General features: G+C 32.2%; 2 protein-coding genes across 3 annotated transcripts; both read right to left on the bottom strand.

The window, feature by feature from the left end:
* Positions 1-573: 573 nt before the first annotated feature.
* On the bottom strand, positions 574-5,593 carry LOC111637689. The gene is made up of 4 exons (XM_023383260.1): positions 5,397-5,593; positions 4,389-4,550; positions 768-937; positions 574-668 (listed from the first exon to the last, which is right to left on the bottom strand). Exons 1-4 carry the CDS (start codon positions 5,507-5,509, stop codon positions 574-576), a joined length of 540 nt encoding a protein of 179 aa, XP_023239028.1. The 5' UTR covers positions 5,510-5,593.
* A 10,759-nt stretch (positions 5,594-16,352) lies between these two features.
* LOC111637685 (venom protein 302-like) lies at positions 16,353-20,864 on the bottom strand. Of its 2 annotated transcripts, none has more exons than XM_023383255.1 (4): positions 20,808-20,864; positions 16,875-17,016; positions 16,675-16,798; positions 16,353-16,607 (listed from the first exon to the last, which is right to left on the bottom strand). In XM_023383255.1, the coding sequence occupies exons 2-4, from the start codon at positions 16,922-16,924 to the stop codon at positions 16,458-16,460; spliced, it is 324 nt and encodes a 107-aa protein (XP_023239023.1). In that variant the 5' UTR covers positions 16,925-17,016; positions 20,808-20,864; the 3' UTR covers positions 16,353-16,457. The 2 variants fall into 2 exon arrangements, with proteins under 2 accessions (XP_023239023.1, XP_023239024.1); XM_023383256.1 differs by having other exon boundaries at positions 16,875-17,012; positions 20,808-20,826.
* Positions 20,865-21,919: the final 1,055 nt, after the last annotated feature.

Raw genomic sequence — 21,919 nt, 5'->3', positions numbered from 1 at the left:
CAAAATTTGATTGACCGATTCTGATAAAACTTTGCCATTTTCCATTAATTGAATCAAGGAATCCAAAACTGTGATGAAAAATAAGGGTCTTAATTTCCTTTTTTGAGATACAGTGGGGTTCAAAGTGACAATGTCCATACTCCACGACGCTATTGAACCTGTCTAATGGAATTCAAGTAGCGATCCAAGAAACGGGTGTAGGGAGGCGATCGTTTATGTGTGGCCGACAAGTACAAGGATTCTTGCACTTGCAGTCACGTACTGTACAACGTAGACTACAACTCTTACTTCTAAATATTGGTATTCTACAAAGACAAACTGAGTACCCTATTTTTTTCCATATAATCGCTATTCTTCGTGGAAACATTAGTGCTTTCTGTTGTTTGTGTTTAAAAATATGCAGCAAATACACTTTATGGTGCTTTATCTTATTGATAAAATGGTTACAAGAGGAAAATAAATGTTCTTAATAAATTTGAGATGAAAGAGAATGAAGAAATGTCCCAAGTACATTATTTTATGTAAATTTTAAATAATATTAAGTCAAACTTGATAGTTTTGTATACAAATAATTTAGCATTTTTCTAATAATCTAATGCGAGGTCGCAAGCCTATTCTGCGCTGCACTCGGGGATGAAGTTCTAGTGAAAAGTAAAAGTATTCCGATACTTTTAAAATAATATTTTATAATAAATGTTACAAAAAATAATCAGGTTTAAAAATATAATATATAAATAATATTATAATTATTTTTAGTAAATTATTACCTGGAATTTTAGTCGCAATAGATGTGTTAAATCTATCCAGACATTGACTTAAGTTCTCAAATACAGGAACTTTATTCTGTGGATCGCCTATCTTCTTTGGAACTAAAGCATAATAATTAATTTTTTGAGGCGATCGTTGGTCCAGAGTGTCTCGAATAATAAACCATAATCTAAGTTTAAAAAAAATCAATAAAATTTGAATCATAAAATAATATTGTAATTACTTAATTATATTTTTATTATGTTTAAGAACTGAAGAGGATTGTGAGGATAGTAATAGCCTTATACTCTTTCATTGAACATTGTGATCAGTGTGTATGACATATAAATGAGATTATCGATGATATTTTCTTGGTTTTAGTTTCAGCTTTCGTCACTCTTTTTAGTTAACTAAAAGTTACATTATTTTATTCATTTACGGAATAATGAAAAACATGTCAATAATGGCGTTTGTTTAAAAAAATAAAAATTGTTGTGAAGTGATGGTGACGTCACCTTCTGAATGGGTTACGTATCAACNTAACGTGACTTCCGGTTCGCAACGGAAGTTGCGAACCGGAAGTCACGTTATTTGGAAGTCACCGGAAGTCATTAACTGTATACTTCCGGTTCGAACCAGAAGTATACAGTTAATCTGGCGCCCTTCCCCTAAACTTAACATATCTGGTCTTGGCTTTCATCTATCTAACTCCGTTCTCGAGATTAAGGAAGGACGGACAATGGATATTTATAGGTCTACAAATTTTTCAAATTGCAGCCCAATTAAAAGTTATTCTAAAAATTATTTCTCTGCTGTCTTTTGATTGTTTTAATGTAATAATTTGCTTTATGTAATAAACTTGTTAAATCTCCTTGTGTTCTCCTTTAAATTTCCTTTTTCGCGAAAATATTAGGCATGTCAAACACCCTGTTTTTCTGTTTACTGGGGTTTCACTTTTATGTACTATACAGTGTTACATGCGAGCATATATGTGAACGAGCGATCTCGTATTTTTAATCATACTTCAATTTATTTAAACTGAGCTTTTTGTATCTGACCTCAATTTTAGTAACATCTTGACCCTGTACATCATACCTGATGGATGACTCGATTCCCTTAGTTGCAATCGAGTCATCCATCTAACTCCGTTCTGGAGAAAGTTGTTGAATTGAAATCACGTGACTTCCGGGGCAGTCCGGAAATTCGTATATAGTTAATCGGAGTCTCCGGTCTCCAAGCTTTCCGTATTTAGTCTCAACGTTCAGCTTTCTAACTTTGTTCTCGAGATTAAAGAAAGACGGACAGACGGTGGGAATTTATAGTTATACAATTTTTTCAAATTCCAGTCCAACATTTTTGTTCCAACGATGAACAAAAAGTCCAATTCTTTCCCCTTTTGTCCCTTAACACTGTATAAAATTGTCCATGGAGACAGGATTTTAGAAAACAAAGAGAGGAAGGGATTTGTTTGTATTGTCATCAGATAGAAAGAGATATGAATTGGTTTGTTCATCGTTGGATATATAAGGATAATACAAGGGCTATATTTAACGCTACGGATTTTCATGAGATCCGAATCCTCTGGTGTTTCAAGAAGAAATGGCTATGAAAATAAACTATTATAACTGTTTATGAAGTAGAAATGACTTTTCCAATTGTTGTCTACGATAATAAACTTTGGTTACTTATTCGATCAAACTTCAGGAGCAATGTAATGGAATAAGTAAACAAAATCGTCTGATCACCACACGAAACATCAAAAATTTGAGGTAAATACTATATTTACACGAAAATAAGCCACGATTGAATATAGTCATACTCTAGTTTTTAGACTGCTCTTTTGCATCCCTGACGTAATGCTGCTATCGAATGCAAATTCTTTTGCCTTCCTTTTTCGTTTGTGTGATTTGTCACAACAGATTTTTTATCAGAAGACAAACATAAGCGTGTTTCTTACACAGCTTAATAAAATAAGTCATCTTTGCTGCAGAGAAACTCGAAAATAGGACAGTTGTACTACACTTTCGAAACTTAACGAAAATCAAATTTGTAGTTGAAGAAAGTTAAAGATGACATTACTGAAATCTGTCCCAAATCGGAGTTTGGTGGCCATCCAGACTGAAGGAAAAAGTTGCAGAGTAAGTTAGGCAAACGCGTATGACTTGTGTGATAAGCGCCAGAAGCAGCCTTAAAGTATATGAAGTTGCCCGACATTTGAGTATTCTCCGTAAAGTATTCCGAACCAGCAGAAGTTAGGTAGACAAATTTATGAAGCGACAAGGATTTTCACTTTGTCGACGCACTTCCGTTTTATAGAAATTTTCAGCAGACTTTGCGAGCAAGCTCGTGAATTTCAAAAAATACATTATTTATCCCGAGAAAGGAACACCAGTAGTACTGAGCATACCGTTAATGCCTCTGATTCTGAGTGGACCCTCAGTGAAAATTTACAGTATCGTTAATTCTATACTGTAGAATACAATATATCTCCTGTGAGTAATAGATATGTATTATATCAGTGGTGCGGTTTTCTTTATATTCTTTTAAAAGGTCAATTTTTCAAAGAAAATATTTCCTCAAAAAATTGATGAAACTTTATGGGTTAATTCCACAGAAATAACCGCCGTTTTTTTTTTTATTTTCTTTGCCTGGACCTCATTTAATCAGAGACAAAAGCTTATCTTCGCATTCTTTATTTACTTATTTACTATGCATTTCGGGTGCAATAAAACACGTTCCTCCCTTTAGTGGGAGGAACGTGTGTTATTGCACCCGGAGCTAAAGGGAAAGAAAACAAAAAAGGGGAAAACTGTCTAAAAATGCCTTAGGGGACACAACATCAACACCAACATCAACTGTTTTATGTTTAGACATACACTGGGCAGATGTATGTCTAAACATAAAACAGGTTAGTTAACTATTGTGTAAATATATCCAAAATTGTTGTAATTTACCGTAATAACAAATGTAATAATCGAATTTACCAATTTATAGAAATGTAAAACCTGAAGAGGGGTGCAAGTTACACAAAAATATTGCGCCCGAAATGCATAGTAAATAAGTAAATAAAGAATACGAAGATGAGCTTTTGTCTCTGATTAAATGCGGTCCTACTGTATATTGCTGTTAATTGCTTAAATAAATAAAAATAAAACATTTGCTGTTATTTTCATTTTTTTACGCTTTCCGTCCCATGGGCACTAGAGGTAGCTATTTACAACCTATTACAAGTTCAACTAGACCTGCAAATGAAGACGGCCAAATGTGTTAAATATCATCGATATCCACGTGGAACCATGCGAAAAGTTTTTATGTTTCCCGCTTTTCCTCCCGGAAAAGGACTTTGAATTCTTAAATTCGTTAAAAAGTGTGGCTTATTTTTTTGTAAATGATTCTAAGTTATTCAATTACTAAATCTCTTCGATCAGTTTCATTTAATATTTCTAAACAAACTTCAAAAGCTTAACACAAAAAGAAATGTTTAATAAGGATCTAATAACAATTAAATATAAAGGATACTTTACATTTTGAAATTAATTTGTTGGTAAAATGATTCAATAAAAGTATTTAAAAGTTTAAATTACTAACTTAAATTTTTGCTTATAGAAAAATACGTGAATAAAATTTTTATATTTATTTACCTTAAGGCTGTTGTATAAGTTGTATTATCAAAATATTCATAATAATTCATGCGTTCAGTCGAAACTTTACGTGGTACAGATTTAAACCTTACAGTTTCACATGTTTTCACTTCGTGTGACGGATTCTTTTGAAGCCAATTATTCGCTCGTTTGATAATATCTCTGTTTTAGAAGAAATAAACAATATATTAATTTCATTTCTATGAATTACACAGTGATTACTTTCTCCATTTTTATGTATACATAACATGGGAAATTATTGGAATCGTGTCAAGTTTGACTCTGCGGGATTTTTATTCGAATCTCGACGTTTTGAGACCACTAAATCCAAAAAATCGGCAAAAAATTCCGTGTATATGTAAGTGTCTGTGTGTTGGGGTGTATTTCCTTTAATATTTAAGAATTAGGTAAAAATTAAGAAACGAAATTTGGCATGGTAACTTGTGTTTAAAGGGCACAGATGCTGTTAAATTTTGGTGATTAAAGTTTGAGGGCGTGGACAAATAGAGAGATCCTGTGTCATATCTGAGGTGCTTCCGACATAATGAAAATTTTAATCATTTTCGGCATTTACAATATTTTTAAAAACTATCTTTAAAAACTTTTTTAGAATATCTCTACTCTCAAAACTAAGGCCCGGATTCAGGAAAGTGTCGTTAGTTACAACGTCGTATTCTCGCAATATCGTTAAATACGACAGATTTATGACATATTGTATCTGTAATTCACGAAGCTCGTCGTAATTTAACTTACTATTTACGATAAAATAATGATTAAATCATAATTAAATAAATTAAATTAATATAAATTGATTGAAAAATGGGTGAAATTAATTGGGGCCTCCTACCCCAAAGCTTTCTATATCCAGTCAAGACTTTCATCTATCTAACATCATTCTCGGGATTAAGAAAGGACAAGCAGACAGTAAGAATTTATAGGTCTACAATTTTTTAAAATTGTGGCTCAATAAAAATACCGGTATGTTACAGTTAAAAATTTTGTACTTACTTAAATTCATCATAAGTTGAACCGGAACGTAATCGTGGAATGAAATCTTTAAAATTCCATTTTACAGAATCATTTTGATTTGATTGACAATTGTTTGAAGGAGAAATATTCATTTCTTTTGTTTTTTTCCTCAACTCTTTTCTATTTAATTTTCAATTATTCCTTATCCTTATTCAAATACTGAATTGCAGCAAACTTCTTTAATTGTACACCAATTATCTGAAATGGTGAATCATATGACTTTGAAAAAAATTCATCTGAATCATTCTTTATAACACATGAATGTGCGAAAAAATAACGTTGTATTTTTTTCTATTTTATTATTGTATTAATCCACAAATAGCATTATTAAGCATATTATTAAATGCAATAAACATTTTAACAAATGGGAAGTAGATAAATTATATTTAATGAAAATTAAATATATAGTTTAGAAGAAAGAAAAGTGTTTTATTCAGTCAATTGACTGTGAACAAAATTACAATAACATCTAAAAATCAATTTTATCCTTTAATATAATCGATAATTATTAAATTAGAATATTGTTTTTAATATATTAAAAATGTTTAAAATAGAATAAAGTAGGAAAGAGTAAATCGGTTTTAAATTTAATACAGTAGACCCCGATTTAACGGACTAATTGGGAGAAGTGTCCGCTATTTTCGAAAATTCGTTAAATCGAATATCTTATACATTAAAAGTATCCTAAACTGGAGTAAGATGCAAATCTAAAGAGTTAATTGGTATAGAATTTCTCATAATTTTTATTGTAGATGTTATCGCGTTAACCCATTCACATAAACAGCATAAAATAAACGTAAAATTACAGGGTGTTCCAAATTAAACTTTACATTTGCAGCAAAAAATATTCATGAGAAAGTCATGAAAGTTTGTGATGTAATATAATTTACTATACGATAAGTACGCCGTGGTTGTGAATTATAGATAAAATGATAATATTGATGTTAAGGCTGCATAAAAAACATCAATTGTACCAGTAGGCTATATATTCGATACAAATGGTCAATCCTACAAACATTCCTTCCATAGCTCTTTTTTCGTGGACCGAATAAATTTTACAGTAAAACTTGTGTAAACCAGGATAGCACGGTACCGAATATTATTTCTGTTTTAAACAGGTTCTTTTTTAAACAGAAAATTGCTCCGTTTCGAAGAATTTTTTTCAGTTTTCGTTCTGGACAGGTTTTACCGTATAGTGTAATTTAGGTAAATATTTTAACTTTAACATAACTAGAAGGAAGAAATACATATAAAACCCGTAATCAGACAATTAATTACTGCACAAATATGAAATTCCCACTGCATAATTCAAAATTCATTACACGTTTTGTGTCCAGTTGCACGTTAGAATACATGCTGTATACAGTAGAAGTTTGCCAATCAATCACCACTTTGATCCCTTAGATGTCTGATTCCGGTCGTTTTTGCAAAATTAAGTAAGTTATATGCGATCTGAACACATGAAGACATTGCTGTACATTTTTTACTGCTGTATGCTTCCGATTTTTGTGCGTACGCTCTTTAATGCACGAACATATTGTGATATGATTGGCTGAAAAGAGCTGCAAGATCGTCAATGGACACATTATTACACAAATTCGATATTCACGATTCGTGTACATGTAATATTGATTTTCCAGACATGTACTGTATGCACATAATTCACAAAAGCTACATATAATCGAAATACTATAATCCCTAATTATTAGCAGACAATTTCAGGTTATTGGGGTGCCAGATTAGCAAACTTCTACTGTATTTAATACATTATTATTCTTACAGTACAGTACTTTTTGCATTGTTTAATCTATTTAATTGACTACAATATAAATGATTTTAAAAATTAAGCAACTCAACCATTAATAAAAATAAATTCATATACGATAGACCTAAAGGGCAGTACAAACAAAATTCAAAAGAATTGTGAATATTAATTACATTTTACCACATAAATTTTTTTCTAACTTAATTTTCAATGTAATTTATACAATAGTGCGACAATCATTAGAATCTGTAATGTGTAGCATTAAATCCTCCAAAGGTTCATCATAATTGCCTTCTAAACATAACCTAAAAGCATACATCAATGAATCAAAACCATTGTGACGAAGTGTAATATTTTTTACGACTTCTGTGGATTCTCCAAAATCAAATTCGATTACAATTGTTTCTATATTGAATACTCGAACCCGTAATACGGTAATGGATATTTCAATTAATTAATATTCAAAATTTCAAAATTAAATATAGTCTACAGTATTATGAAAATTCAACAAATAGGCCTATTACCTGTTAATTACAACCATTTATGTAATCTTTCTTTCACTGGTCTTAATTTTTTAGTTATATCAACATATTAATTTACATGTTTGACATGGCCCAATAGTTTTGCATGTTAAACGAAGAGGGGGTGGAAAATTAGCTACTTCAGGAAGTTTTATGAAAACCACTAGTAATATTATAAAATAGCTCCTTCCATTGTAATTTATCATGTAAGTCATACTTTGTGTATCAATTTCACAGCCTAAGTTATTTTTAACAATTATTTTTAAATGGCTTAATTTAAAAAATGTATATAAATAAACTTAAAAATTAAATAATTACACTATAAATGACATTTACTTTAGTTCATACGTAGATAATTATAACTATGTGTATTCAAAGAGAAATAAATAAATTAAATGAAATAACGTGACTTCCGGTTCGCAACGGAAGTTGCGAACCGGAAGTCACGTTATTTGGAAGTCACCGGAAGTCATTAACTGTATACTTCCGGTTCGAACCAGAAGTATACAGTTAATCTGGCGCCCTTCCCCTAAACTTAACATATCTGGTCTCGGCTTTCATCTATCTAACTCCGTTCTCGAGATTAAGGAAGGACGGACAATGGATATTTATAGGTCTACAAATTTTTCAAATTGCAGCCCAATTAAAAGTTATTCTAAAAATTATTTCTCTGCTGTCTTTTGATTGTTTTAATGTAATAATTTGCTTTATGTAATAAACTTGTTAAATCTCCTTGTGTTCTCCTTTAAATTTCCTTTTTCGCGAAAATATTAGGCATGTCAAACACCCTGTTTTTCTGTTTACTGGGGTTTCACTTTTATGTACTATACAGTGTTACATGCGAGCATGCCATGAATTTGCTCATTGATTTTTGGTACGCTTTATACTTATGCAATCTCAGTAATCTGGCAGTCTGGATAATCTGGTTCTGTACGAGGAATGGCCGAATTAATATGGAGATTGGTCAAAAAATGAACTCCCAGATTTTTACATTTTCGGACTTAGGACACCCCGAAACGTTGAGAAATACAAAAATAAAAAAAAATAAAAAAAATCGCGAGTAATTTCTGTATGTATAGATTTAGTGTGTAGGGGGGACGATTTTCTTCACCCTGTTTGAAGTTTAATAACTCCTGTACTTTTTGTCGAAATTTTCTGAAATTTTGCATTGAGGTTTGTTTATAAGGGAGATTGATGCTATTAAAATTTGGAGATTAACGGTCGAGGTGGTAGGAAGATAATGGGAGTTGTGTGTATCTCCAGTAGGATCGGACTTAATTTTACTCGTTATTAGCATTTACAATATTTTATAAAACCCATTTTTACTCTCAAAATTAAACTTTTGCCATTTTATAATAGTTAAAAATATGAAAAGTTTTTAAAATAATATATTAACAGATGGCGCCCACTAAAATTTTAAATGTTGCCGGGAAAGTTGAGCAACTGGTTACTGGTTTATTTTTTATTTGCATTTAAAGTATGAGCTTATCTTTTTGTCACATGCTATTTTTGTTAAAAAAAAAAACTAAATATATTTATGTTAGAGGTCTTAAATTTTTAGTTTCTTGTATATTTTGTGGTGATAATAATGTATAATATTTTTCATGCCAGTGAAATGACCGAATAAAATAAAAACTTTAAAAAATCTAGTGAACTTATTATTTTGTCGTTCACTGTATTCAGTATGTATGAGTACTGTCTAATGTATCCCTACATTAGATTTTAAAATGAAACTTACCATTCTCCAACATTAAATTCAAAGTTTGGGCATTACAAAATCTTTGTTCCGCATACCACCCAGATGCCTTATATATTAAGATTTAAAAAGTAAAGAATATTTTATGTTATTTTTATGTACGTTTCTTTACAAAGCAATATTTAATTATAATTTTCTTTAAAAGTATATTCATACAAATTCAAGAATGTTTTGTACCAGGTATGTATATCCACCACACATTTTATTTCACCAAGTAAGTTTTTATAATTTTATTTTTAATTTTAGCCCTTATATCGTGGCTAGCGATTCAGAATGTAATTGTGATATTAAAAATACATTTAGAGAAGTCTACGGTTTTTACTGGCTTATCGAACAAATTTATACGAATGGACCCTAGACCATCACTGATGCGCAATTAACTGATTGTTCCCAGAAGTCGGCTTCTTAAAGAAACACAGCTTCTCTATCATCAAATGTCACGGCACGCTACTGGTATACAATGATAATTACGTTCTTTAGTAATCACATTTAAAAATAAGCTAAAAGATACATGTTTTTTTCAATTAAATACATTTTGAAAAAATTAATTAAATAAAANATTTCAGATATACTAATAATATATTCTAATAATATTAACATATTATAAAAATAGCAGATTGTTATTGGCAACGGCAAAAGAGTGGAAACATCATTATCACTTGTTCGCCTCACTTAACTGCCGAACGGAAAGACCGTTGTTCGCAGCGTCCGTTATTCGAAGCGTATGTTATATGAGGCACCACTGTATTATATCAAGTATTTTTTACACCAAAAACTTAAAATTTTGGAAAAATGTTCAAGTTTATTTTATTATTTAATTTATGGAAACAAACGCAGAAACATGAATAATTTTAAAGTAGAAAAATCAAAACAAAAAAAAAATGCTTGAATATTTTAAAAAATTAACAATTTACAAAATAATAGTGCGAAGTGTATTTTAAATAAATAATGTTATTCCATTTCGTACGTTTACAGAAAATTTTTGATTATTTTAGAAACGAGATTATCGTTATCATCTCCCGCCATCAGAGGGCTCAAACAGTCGAACGGAAGAAATGGCACGAAGGAAGAAGTTTCTTATATCGTGCGATGGTCTACGAAAAAATAAATATGAACACGAAAAGTAATGTATTTATAATGATATTTACATTCGATATATAAGCTAAGGGTGCTCTATCAGTGATAGAGCACCCTTAGAAGCTTATATATAGAAATAATTAGAGGTTGCGACCGAGGTTTTCGTCTCAACGTGAACGTCGAGCGCCGCTTACAAGATAGCGGCATTCGACGTTCACGTTTTAGGCTGCGTACACACTAGGCGTTTTTAAACGCGCGTTTGACAAACCAAGAGTTCTGCATAGGCGTACACACTCAAACGCGCGCTTTTGGCCAAACGCGCGTTTATAGATTTAAACGCGCGTTTTGCGGGCGCTTTATGGGCGCTTTGAGATATATGTGCTGCCATGTTACTGTACATTCGATCGCGCGTTTTCGGGTAGAGTGGACGTACGTTGGCCGAAATGGAGAACGATCATTTCGATACTGATCTATTTATTGATGAAATCTAAAAGAGACCAACCATTGTCAAAGGATTTTATAGATATTTTAAAAGAATTAAAAAACTTGGGTTTATTTTGTCTTAGTTTTGGATACAACGTCGCAAACATTCCATGTTTCAGTCTATCTCGTAATATTGGGTGCACCCAAAATTTTCTTTGCCTCTGCCATCGTCTTTTATAGCGACGATGGAGGAGGGGCACACAAGCAATTACTTTCACGTCCATTTCCAAACTGAGCCAGTGCGTATGCTCCACTAAACGCTCGTCTAACGCCGAGCTAACGCCTGGTGTGTACACAGCCTTAAGGTTTTAACAAAGTTCGAGCGAATACATAATTAGCAAAAAATAGTTAAAATAAAGTGATTAAACAAAAATTATTACAAATATCGTAAATAACAGTTCACAAATGCATATATAGAGATATTTTTTGGAGGGGGGAAATGGTCTTCACAATTTGAAATCGATCGAACACACAGTAAAATTCTCGTATAACGCGCGCCATCTATCGTAAGATAAATGTACTATGCCAGAAACCTTCGCGGGAGTGTATTAAAAAACTTTCCAAAGTTTCATGGCAATCGGATAAACGGTGTGGTAATGCATGAAGGACAGACATACATACATTCATTTTTATATATATAGATAAACTGTTTGCGATGGAGGACCTGTCTCAATAAGTTTTTCTACTCCTACGCGACAGTGCTGACCGCTCGATTGTCGTGACACTTTCTTCTTTATCCGCAAACTTCACATCCAGAATTGAATTTAAAACCCAAACAACTCAACATTTTGAAGTCATACAAAACGTCTAAAAATTCATATTTGTACAATTATAAATATGTTTAATTTGTACAATACATTGAATAATTATGCTTTCACTTATTTTTATTTATGTAATGTAGTGATGGGCAGAGCAGTAAATAACAGTAAGGTATAGGGTCGTTTCACGGTCGATAGCACGTCTTGTACGGACTTATAGAATCGAGTTTGTTCTCAAAATTTAAAGGATAAATTTTGATAAAACTTTGCCATTTTCCATCAATTGAGACGAACAATCCGGAAATGTAATGCGGATCCATTTAAATGTAAAAAATCAGCAACGAATTGCTTAACTTTCCGGAAAAATTCTGGTGGCAATATTTCATTAAAAAAAGCTATTTATATTTTTAATTATTATAAATGGCAAAAAGCTTAGAGTGTAGGGATGAGTGTAGGGTTTTATAAAAAAATTGTAAATGCTAATAACTAGTAAAATCGTCATTAAGTCCGACCCTACTCGAGATACTACACACCCGTCGACCTTAAACCATCAAAATTTAATAGCATGAATCTAATACACACACTTAACTGCAAAATTTCAGAAATTTTCAACAAAGCACGGGAGTTATTAAGTTTCAAAGAGGGTGAAAAAATCGTGCCCCCCACATTGAATGTTTTTGCATTTCTTGACATTTAAAGGCTCCCTAAATCCAAAAATGTAAAAATTTGGAGGGTATTTTTTTGACCAATCGCCATACTTTTCCTCTGTTATCAGAAACAGGAAAAATATAATCATAAATACTATAACAGAGCCAGGAAAGTAAAAATACGACTCCATGAATTCGTTTTCGATATACATAGGTATTAGTGACAATGTCCATGCTTTGATGCGACGAACAAAACACAAGAACAAAGTAATCGATGGCGATTGCTTTGTTCTTGTTCTTGGATCATCTCCGTACCTGGCCAGTGCAAGGATCGTGTACTTTTCGACACTAAAAAGATACAATAAAAGTTCTTTTTAGTAAACCAGTTTTGTGAATACAGTATTGACTGAACGCTCCACATATCCGAAAAATAAATCGCTTGTTATTAAAAATACTGTGCTTTCGAACCGGAACGAACTCGGGTCCTCCAAGATGGCAGAGTAGAAGCCAACTTGGGGGAGCCGAGATATTCTATTTTGATGGTTCTCTCAGCTGTTACTTACATAGTAAAGCGCATGTGATGAGCTTCGCCATGGATTTTTTACCTCTTATTTTTATTACTTTCCTGGCTGTTATATATGACAGAGGAAAAGTATGGCCATCGATAAAAAAAAATGGCTCCCCAAGATTTAAACTCGAATTTCGGGAGAATTAAATATTCCAATTTTACTACAAAAAATTAAGATGTCTTTAATTAATTCTTCCCATCAAATTATTGAGGTTCACATTTGGGATTGCGATTGCTGGATCCCTTATCCAGCAATCCAGCTGGATCCAGCGTATTCTTCGGCCTGCTGGATCCAGCGCTGCGGATCCGCAAATACTCAATTAACTTTTTAAATAATGGCACAAAAGTCTACGTTGCCGGTGTTGCCGCGTTTCTACGTGTGCTATCGCTCGGCGGCGAGGGCGACGTTGCCGTTCAGTGTGGCACATGCTACACCCACTCTCTAACCGCACTGCCTGCCCTTTTACCTCTGCTGATCTAATTGCCAGTTGACTTTCCACTCTCGCTAAATAAAGTATGTTCGCGCTAAATAAAATAAGTAACTCGTCTCCTAGTCCTGGTGCATAATTCTAATTTACGGTCGGTTGTGACGTCAATGAATCATGTGACGGATCGATCTCAGTTTAAGCCTATGGAGAGCTGCAGCCTCGCGGCTTGTCCACGAAACCTAACCTATAAACTGGCCGTAAAAGCTCTCTGTAGAAGAGAGTCGAGTTTGATAACAGCTGATACAACCCTGAAATTTATCTTAGACAAACTAAAAAGCCAGGACACAAGCCAGGACGCAAAAGAATCAGAGAACGGTGTCTTATCGAGGTCACAGGGATGCTGATTTACACACAGAACCCGAAAAACTATAACCAAAAAGTTAGAAAGCACGATTATTCTTTCACAATACCGAAAAAAATGTAATGCACCAAGAGATGAAAAATATGCTGAATCGAGTAAATACATATGTACTTGAACCAGCAGCAATGGCTGAGGATATTATGGAAACGGAAAACGATGATCCAGATAACCCGCATTCATTCCTGAATTTCACATTGGAATAAGTATCGGAGATCCAACTAGAGCGTGAGAAAGAAAACTTCATGAAACGAAAAGAAACTAGTACTGAGAAGGATTATGATAAGTTATTAAAAAAAGGAAATGGCTGTTTATGAACGTGAGAGAGTCAAAGGTAAAAACTTATCTGTAATTTATGATTATTTGATGACCCTGAAACCAACTAGCATAGAGGCGGAAAGAGCCTTCTCCGCAGCGGGATATATATGCAGTTCATTAAGAAGTAGGTTGGGAGACAACACCATCAATACCATTTGTTTCTTGAGACCCAACTTCCAGAAAAGTAAAAAACAAAAAATAGCAGAAGTGATTGATTTAATTTTATTTAATCCTTCAAAATACTTTACTCAAGACAAGACTAATATTTTATAACTTATATTCTAATTCTATTAAGTAAGAGTTTTAAACTTTTATTCTATAAGTGGTTAGTGGGCTAGGCTAGGCAATTTTATTGTTAAAATTAGTGAGAAACTGAAAACTACCTAGTTAGTTAAATAGTTAATTAAATTAATGAATATCAGTATCTTAGATATATGATGATATGAATGTATATCATTATTGTGATAATAATAACTAACTACTAGACTACTACTAATTAATTACTCACTACTTTACTAACACTAATAATTAAATTACTTATAAATAACTACAGACTGATATGTAGAGCCTATATAAGAAAACTGGTAAGACTGATAGCCACTTAGCCACTGATTATCCGTCTTTACATTATTATAATATAATATATTAATATAAATTAATTAGTAGAATTACCTCTACTATTATTTAACTTAAAGATTACATTATAATTATAATCTAATCAAACATTTAAAGTTAATTATCTCTATCTCAAGTGTTAAACCGAACCAAAATTAAGTTTACTACCTAAATGTGTAAGAAGTTTTACTGATTTACTGTATAGTGACCAGTCTAAATAATAAAAGTTTCTTAAATATTTAAAAAAATGTTTTATTTCTTTAAAAAAAAACCATAAATTACTGGATAGATAGATAGATAACACTTTATTTCACCAAAAATACATCTGCGCTGGATCCAGCTGGAATGATATTGATCCAGCAAAAATCCAGCTGGATTGAAAACACTGCTGGATTGCAATCCCTAGTTCACATATCTATTCATGTATTAAAAAAATATATTTAAAAACTTATTTAAATTGGAATAATTTAATACAGTTTACAAATGAAGTGAACAAAGTACACACGATATCGTATGTCACTTAATTGAAGTGTACATTTGATATCGCTGATAAAATAATCTTTAGCGAAATACGAAATATTTGTTGAAAAATTAAAAATTTGTGGTTTTTTCCCCTGTATATATGGAAGTTAGTGTGTGGGTGGCACGATTTTGTTTACTCACTTAGAATTGAATTATGACTATTTACAAAAATTATAAAATTTTTGAAAAGGATAAAAGATAGACTCGAAAATTTTATAATTTTTTAAATAGTCATAATTCAATTCTAATTGAAGATATCCTGGGTTGCTATGTTATCATGTATGATGTTTTGTTTATTCACTTTGAAGCTTAATAACTCCCGTACTTTTTGTCGAAACTTTTTGAAATTTTGCAGAGAGGTTTGTGTATTTGGTGGATTGATGCTATTAAATTTTGGTGTTTAAAGGTCGAGAGGGTGGGGAGATAAAGGGAATCGTGTGTATCTAGTAGGGTCGGACTTAATGACGATTTTACTCGTTATTAGCATTTACAATATTTTATAAAACCCATCCCTACCCTAAAAATTAAGCGTTTTGACATTTTATAATAGTTAAAATATTATGTTTTATTAATTTAAACAACTTTTTATAACATATGTTGCGATCAAAATTTTAAATGTTGCCAGGAAAGTTGAGAAACTCCTTGCTGGATATTTTTACTTTATAAATTTTATACTTATACATACAATAATTAATTTTATATTAAAGCTGCCCATACATTATGTAAGGCAGATAATTGTTTTGACGCATTAAAGGTGTGATGTTTACAAAAACGCAATGCTAGGATCATTAAATCGGCTGGTGTTTTTTGTTAAATATTAATATTTGGGAATTTGTAAACCAATATAACTCATTTGAAGTAAGCAGTTTACATTATGATTACATTTCAAAGTTATAGAAGAAAATTTTAAAACTAAATTTCATAAAAATCTTTTAAATTTTTATAGTGTTTATAGCGAAATGTATTTTTTAATATCAAGGTAATTGTTGGTATTTCTTATTTCCTCAAGTATGAAACTAAAGCGTTGTTTTACTCATAAAATAAAGAGGAAAAATGAAATTGAAATGCGATAAAAATTTTATTTATCCAATAAAACATTAATGTAATTCAATTAAATTTACATAAACTTTACTGGCAAATATTACTTTTAAGATTGCACTGATTTTAAGCTCCAATTTTCTGACAGATTCCTTTTGAATTGGCTCTATCTATATCACTATTAGTTCCTTCAGGAGAAGAGTCTTTTAAGCATTCCAAGTTTCTTCCACATATACCAAAAATATCAAACGGGCCACCGCAGACATCCCCGATTTTCTACGAGATATAAACAGTTTTAGTGATTCTTTAATTAACCGTAAGCAGATAATCAAATTTTTCCTACCTTTGCGCATATATTACAGCATGCACAACCATACTTGGTAACTCCAACTCCAGGACAATCTTCCTCTGTTTTATCCACGCAATCTACTTCAGAGCAGGATCTGCACTTCAGCGACATCCCAACACTTTAAAAGCAAATAAATTTCTCAATCGACAATAACTCGAAAATGTAAAAAAGTTTATGAAATAACGGCTTCTTACCTGAGAAAACAAGACGTGACTATCAACACGGTAACTAATCGAGGATCCATTTTGCAACTGAAGGGCGTGATACCAGGCTCTGTATGGACTATGAACGAGGAGAAAGTTTATATTCTCGTTTTCTTGCAGGTGTTCTTTCTGTCTGAAAGAATATTTCGTCACATATACATAGGTCAATTCGACATTCCGAATGTCAAACGGGTTTTTCAAACTAAACTTCTATAGGGTCATTGTCTGCGTCTAGTGGAGCGTACGGTTGACAATTTACTGTTTATTAAATGTATCCGGGTGATTTACCCCATAAAATATTTTCATACAGGTTAAGTACTAAATTACTAGAATCAGTACAGTACATCCATCTTTTCCAAATTTATTATTTAATGATTAATAGAAGTTGAAAGCTTTATTACTTAATTAAATAATAAATTATTGATATTTTTTCTTATTCGAATTTATATTTGAGAGATTTCTTTTCCATTTGTATAACTTAAATGTGACCCGGCTAATATGACCCGACGTACGAGTGTTTCTCGTTCCTGAAAATCTCTCTAAATTGGGTGGAGCTCTCTTCTTACCAATTTACTACGATAAAATCTAGCATAACATTCCAGCATTACCCAATTATCTCACTCATATTCCTACAAAACACCTAATTACCAATCAAGCGATCATTTCAAATGAAATCAAGTAAAATAAATGAAAGTGCTGCTTAGGTGATTCGCCGATATAAAAAGAATTAACACGAAATGAGAGAAGGGAATGAGTGAACTTGTCACACATTTCTATATTTAATAGTAAAAAAACTAGATGTACTTAACAGACGAAAAAAAATCGGATATAACTGGCTGGATCGAACATACTAATTTACAAAACTTATTAAAATATTTCCCAACGTATAAAGAATTATTTTTATTTAAAGGTGGATAGATAGAAAAAAATCACGGTTAATCCTCAAAGGATTTCCGTAACGTGCCTTATAAATCCAATTAACCATGGTCGTATGACCAGCAGACGAGCCATGTGGAGTTTCTTGGATTTTCTTCACGTAACACCTCAATAGGGGCCAATTTTCCACGGATGACAACCTGTCTTACCCGTTAGTCAAACCTAAATTTAGCTTAGATAAATTATTTAACTTAAAATACAAACCAGACTTGAATTTACAGTATATCACGCATTTGTAAACTGTATAAATGTCAAACAATTTTTTTACACTACAAATAATTAAACGCGAATTTCGGGAGAATTAAATATTCGTACTGTTTTTGTAGTAAAATTGGCTGTCTTTTAATTCTTTCCATCAAAATATTGAGGTTCACGTATTTGTTCACGTGTTAGATAGAAAATTACATTTAAAGACTTATTTAAATTGGAATAATTTAATATAGTATACACAAATGAAGTGAACAAAGTCAGTACACATAATACTGTATGTTACGTAATTGAAGTGCACTGTAAATTCGATATTGCTGACAAAAATAATCTTTAGCGAAAAATGATTTGTTGAAATGTGAGGTCCCGGACGGAAGTCAACGCAGAGGTCCGAATGTGGACTATCAATCGAGAAATTACAAATCTCCTTTTTCAACTCGAAAGGAAGAAATTAAAGATCTCGATTAAACAATGAAAGTTTTTTTTTGTAAATTATTTAAACAATAGAAAAGACTAAAGTCGAGGGAAACATGGCTGGAGAGGAGTTGTACTTAGTCGCGAAACCGACCTCTCCCGCGCCCTCCGATCGGTTTCTAATTGTTACCAGGTGACGATTGGAGATCAATGAAAAGGCGACTTTAAGGAAAAAACTTATAAAACCGCACGTTCGTTGTTCATATTCCTCCTCTCTTGGATTATTTGTTCCTGTCCTTCAACAACGAAAGGGTATCGACGTACCGGGATTTGTCGTCGCTATCCCGTCCCGTCAAGATTCGCCCAGGTACACTTAGTCATCGGAGGTCATTTCTGCAAGTTGTGCTGTGCGCACCGGGGCCGTCTCTCTCCACATCACCTTCGCCGGAAGAAAAGAAACGATCGTCGTAAAATTTGGACTTTTGAACGGACTTGTTGCCCATCTTGGGATAGGTATTACGCCTCCTTATAAGAATACTGTAGTTGTAAGAAAATTTATATAATTATTAAACGGTTTTAAATGGTAAACCTGACTCAGTAAGTCTTTCTACTCCCACACGACAGTGTTGACCACTCAATTGTCGTGATTATTTCCACCCAAACGGCTAACCTCACAGAAAAACTTGAAAATTTAAATGACATTTCCTTTAAATCGGTACTGGCCCGGGCATGTAGTTACGGCAGAGGCAATCGAAGAGCTAAGTAACGTAGCCCCATCTAGTGGGGATGAGGGATGTAAATCTGTTTCCTCTTTCTTTGAACTCAGATAACTTTTCCGTAGTTCAACCGAAATTCACCAAACTCTGCAAAAATACAAAGCAATTGTGTGGCTTTATATTCTAGAAACAGCATCCAAAATTGTCGAAATACTTTTTTGTTATTAAGCGTTAAATGGGCGAAAGTCGACACTTTCGTTTTTTGAATATATCTTTCCTCCGAGTTAATTATATTTTCCAAAATGTGATTTATGCACACGCCAGCATTCTACTGAGCGTTTTGACACCAAAATATAACGTGGAAATTATTTTTAAAAATTCGGACAAAAAAGTATAAACGTTATCCCAATAGCCTGGGCTTCCCCAGACAATTAGTTTATTATTATATAATACTTTCTCAACTCTGTTATGTGTAAAAGACGGAAAATATGGCGATCGATCAAAAAATGACCCCACAAGAGTTTTACATTTTTGGACTGGGGACATCTTGAAACGTCGAGAAATGCAAAAATTTCTGGGTTTTTATGTATTGATGTTAGTATGCGTTTGGGGCACGATTTTGTTTACCCTGCTTGAAACTTTATAACCCCCCCCCGGTGCTTTTTTCGAAATTTTCTGAAATTTTGCAGGGAAGTTCGTGTATTAGTGGGATTAATGATATTAAATTTTGGAAGTTAAAGGTCGAGATGGTAGGTCGTGTGTATCTCCAGTAAGGTCGGACTTAATGACGATTTTACTCGTTATCAGCATTTACAGTATTAAAAAAAAACTCATTCCTAACCTCAAAATTAAACTTTTTGCCATTTTATAATAGGTAAAAATATAAAAAGTTTCTTAAATAAAATATCATAACAAATGGCGCCACCAAATTTTGCCGGAAAAGTTAAGTAACTCGTTACTGGAATTTATATAATTTAATTTATAATTATAAACATACATCAAATGTTACAAAATATCTGAATAATATTTTTATAATTAATCAATTAAAAATTATTTATGGAGCCGTTGTATAACATTTAAAAACGGTAGACAGAAGCCTCTATAAGTTCTTAATTATTATTTATAGTCAAACCTCGATATTAATTAAACTTTTAATTAATGCCACCCCGATAAAGCGACAAGGATTTTCGCTATAAATATTAATTAGAAAAGTCTTCCATATCTGTGAATAAACTAAAATTAGAACTTGTGTGTTGACCTCGCTATTACATAAATTACAAATTATTTCGGTTTAATGCCACATTCGATTTATTGCTTATTTTGTAGGCGAACAACAGTGGCGTTTTATCGAGTTTTCACTGTATTAATTAATGCGATATTCTATTAGTAAAATAAAAATACCGAACACTCTGCAAACCTATTCTCAACGCCCCCTTATAACGATTGCCGGATAAGCCATCGTTATAAGGCAGAGATCAAGATAAAATTCATGCTATTTTACATTTAGAAACTCTGGTATACCGGCAACAAAAAATAAAACAGCTTTAAAATGGGGTCTCATCTCTTGAAGGGGCCCGTAAATTGTATTATATTAAGGCATAATCGATCCTAAATTCATTCTATAGAGGAAAATCTTAATAAGGAAACTTACGATTGGCACGTAAGAAACAATCCAATTATCAAAACCAGTCACGTGGTGTCGCGTATACGTAATATATGAGATAAAGTATAATCTTAATCATTAATCTATTACGAAATTTGTATTTCAATGACGAATAGTGTGAAATTTTTTTGCAATTTTCCAAGGTTTCAAAACCGAAACCAAAAAAAGGGAACAAATTCAATGGTATGTTTGCGCGTTTGTGACAACTCCTATTTCGTTTAATATCTCAAAATGGGGTAATGATGAAGAAAGAAATTTGGCATGGTAACTCGTATATAACGGACACTGATGATGTTAAATTTCGGTGGTTAAAAGTCGACAGGGTGGAAAGATAGAAAGGTGTCATATGTCATATCTCGAGAGGAGTAGGACTTCAATATAAAAATTCAAGATAAATTTTCACATCGTCAACTGATTTGGAATAAAATATATTTTATCAGGATGCAAACAAATGCGATATTATGTTTTCCAGATTTCAACGTTGATAAATTTGTGGAAGATTCACATATACATGAAGGTGTGGATAAATTATGTGAAGAGCAATTTGATCCTCCTGATCTAAGTACAAATTACAAACAATGATGATCAGGATGATTTCTTCAGTTGAGCCTTGGAAAACTATCAAAAAACAATCGTTTATTGTTACATGGTCACAATGCCGTGCTGCAATTTTTAATCATATTTTTAATTTATTTAATTTAAAATATCTCAAATTAGTAGTGGCTTGCCCCTGTACATCACATTTTTCCTTTAGCAATCGCATCGTGTCGGTCATCTATCTAATTTCGTTTTCGAAATTAAAGAAATACAGACAGACAGATAATGGGAATTTATAGGTTTACAAATTTTTAAAATTCCAGCCCAACAAATTAACTAGAAATTGCTCTCAACAGATAAGATCTTTATGTTTAATGTAATGCGTATTTTATATTATTTTCTGTTACAATATTTTAAAAAATTATCTTCGTTTAAGATCTATTCTATTCTTATTTAGTACGGACTGATTTATTAACATTAACAATTCTGTTATTTAATTGATAATGTATCAAGCCTCCAGCTATAATGTGTACTTCATTATATCTACGTTAAAATAATGATTT

The sequence above is a fragment of the Centruroides sculpturatus genome, unplaced genomic scaffold (genome assembly GCF_000671375.1).
Source record: "Centruroides sculpturatus isolate CEXI.00-Female unplaced genomic scaffold, Cexi_2.0 scaffold697, whole genome shotgun sequence".
Classification (NCBI taxonomy): Eukaryota; Metazoa; Arthropoda; class Arachnida; order Scorpiones; family Buthidae; genus Centruroides; species Centruroides sculpturatus.
The sequence above is the reverse complement of the archived record's forward strand: the minus strand, read 5'-3'. Positions and strand labels throughout refer to the sequence as shown.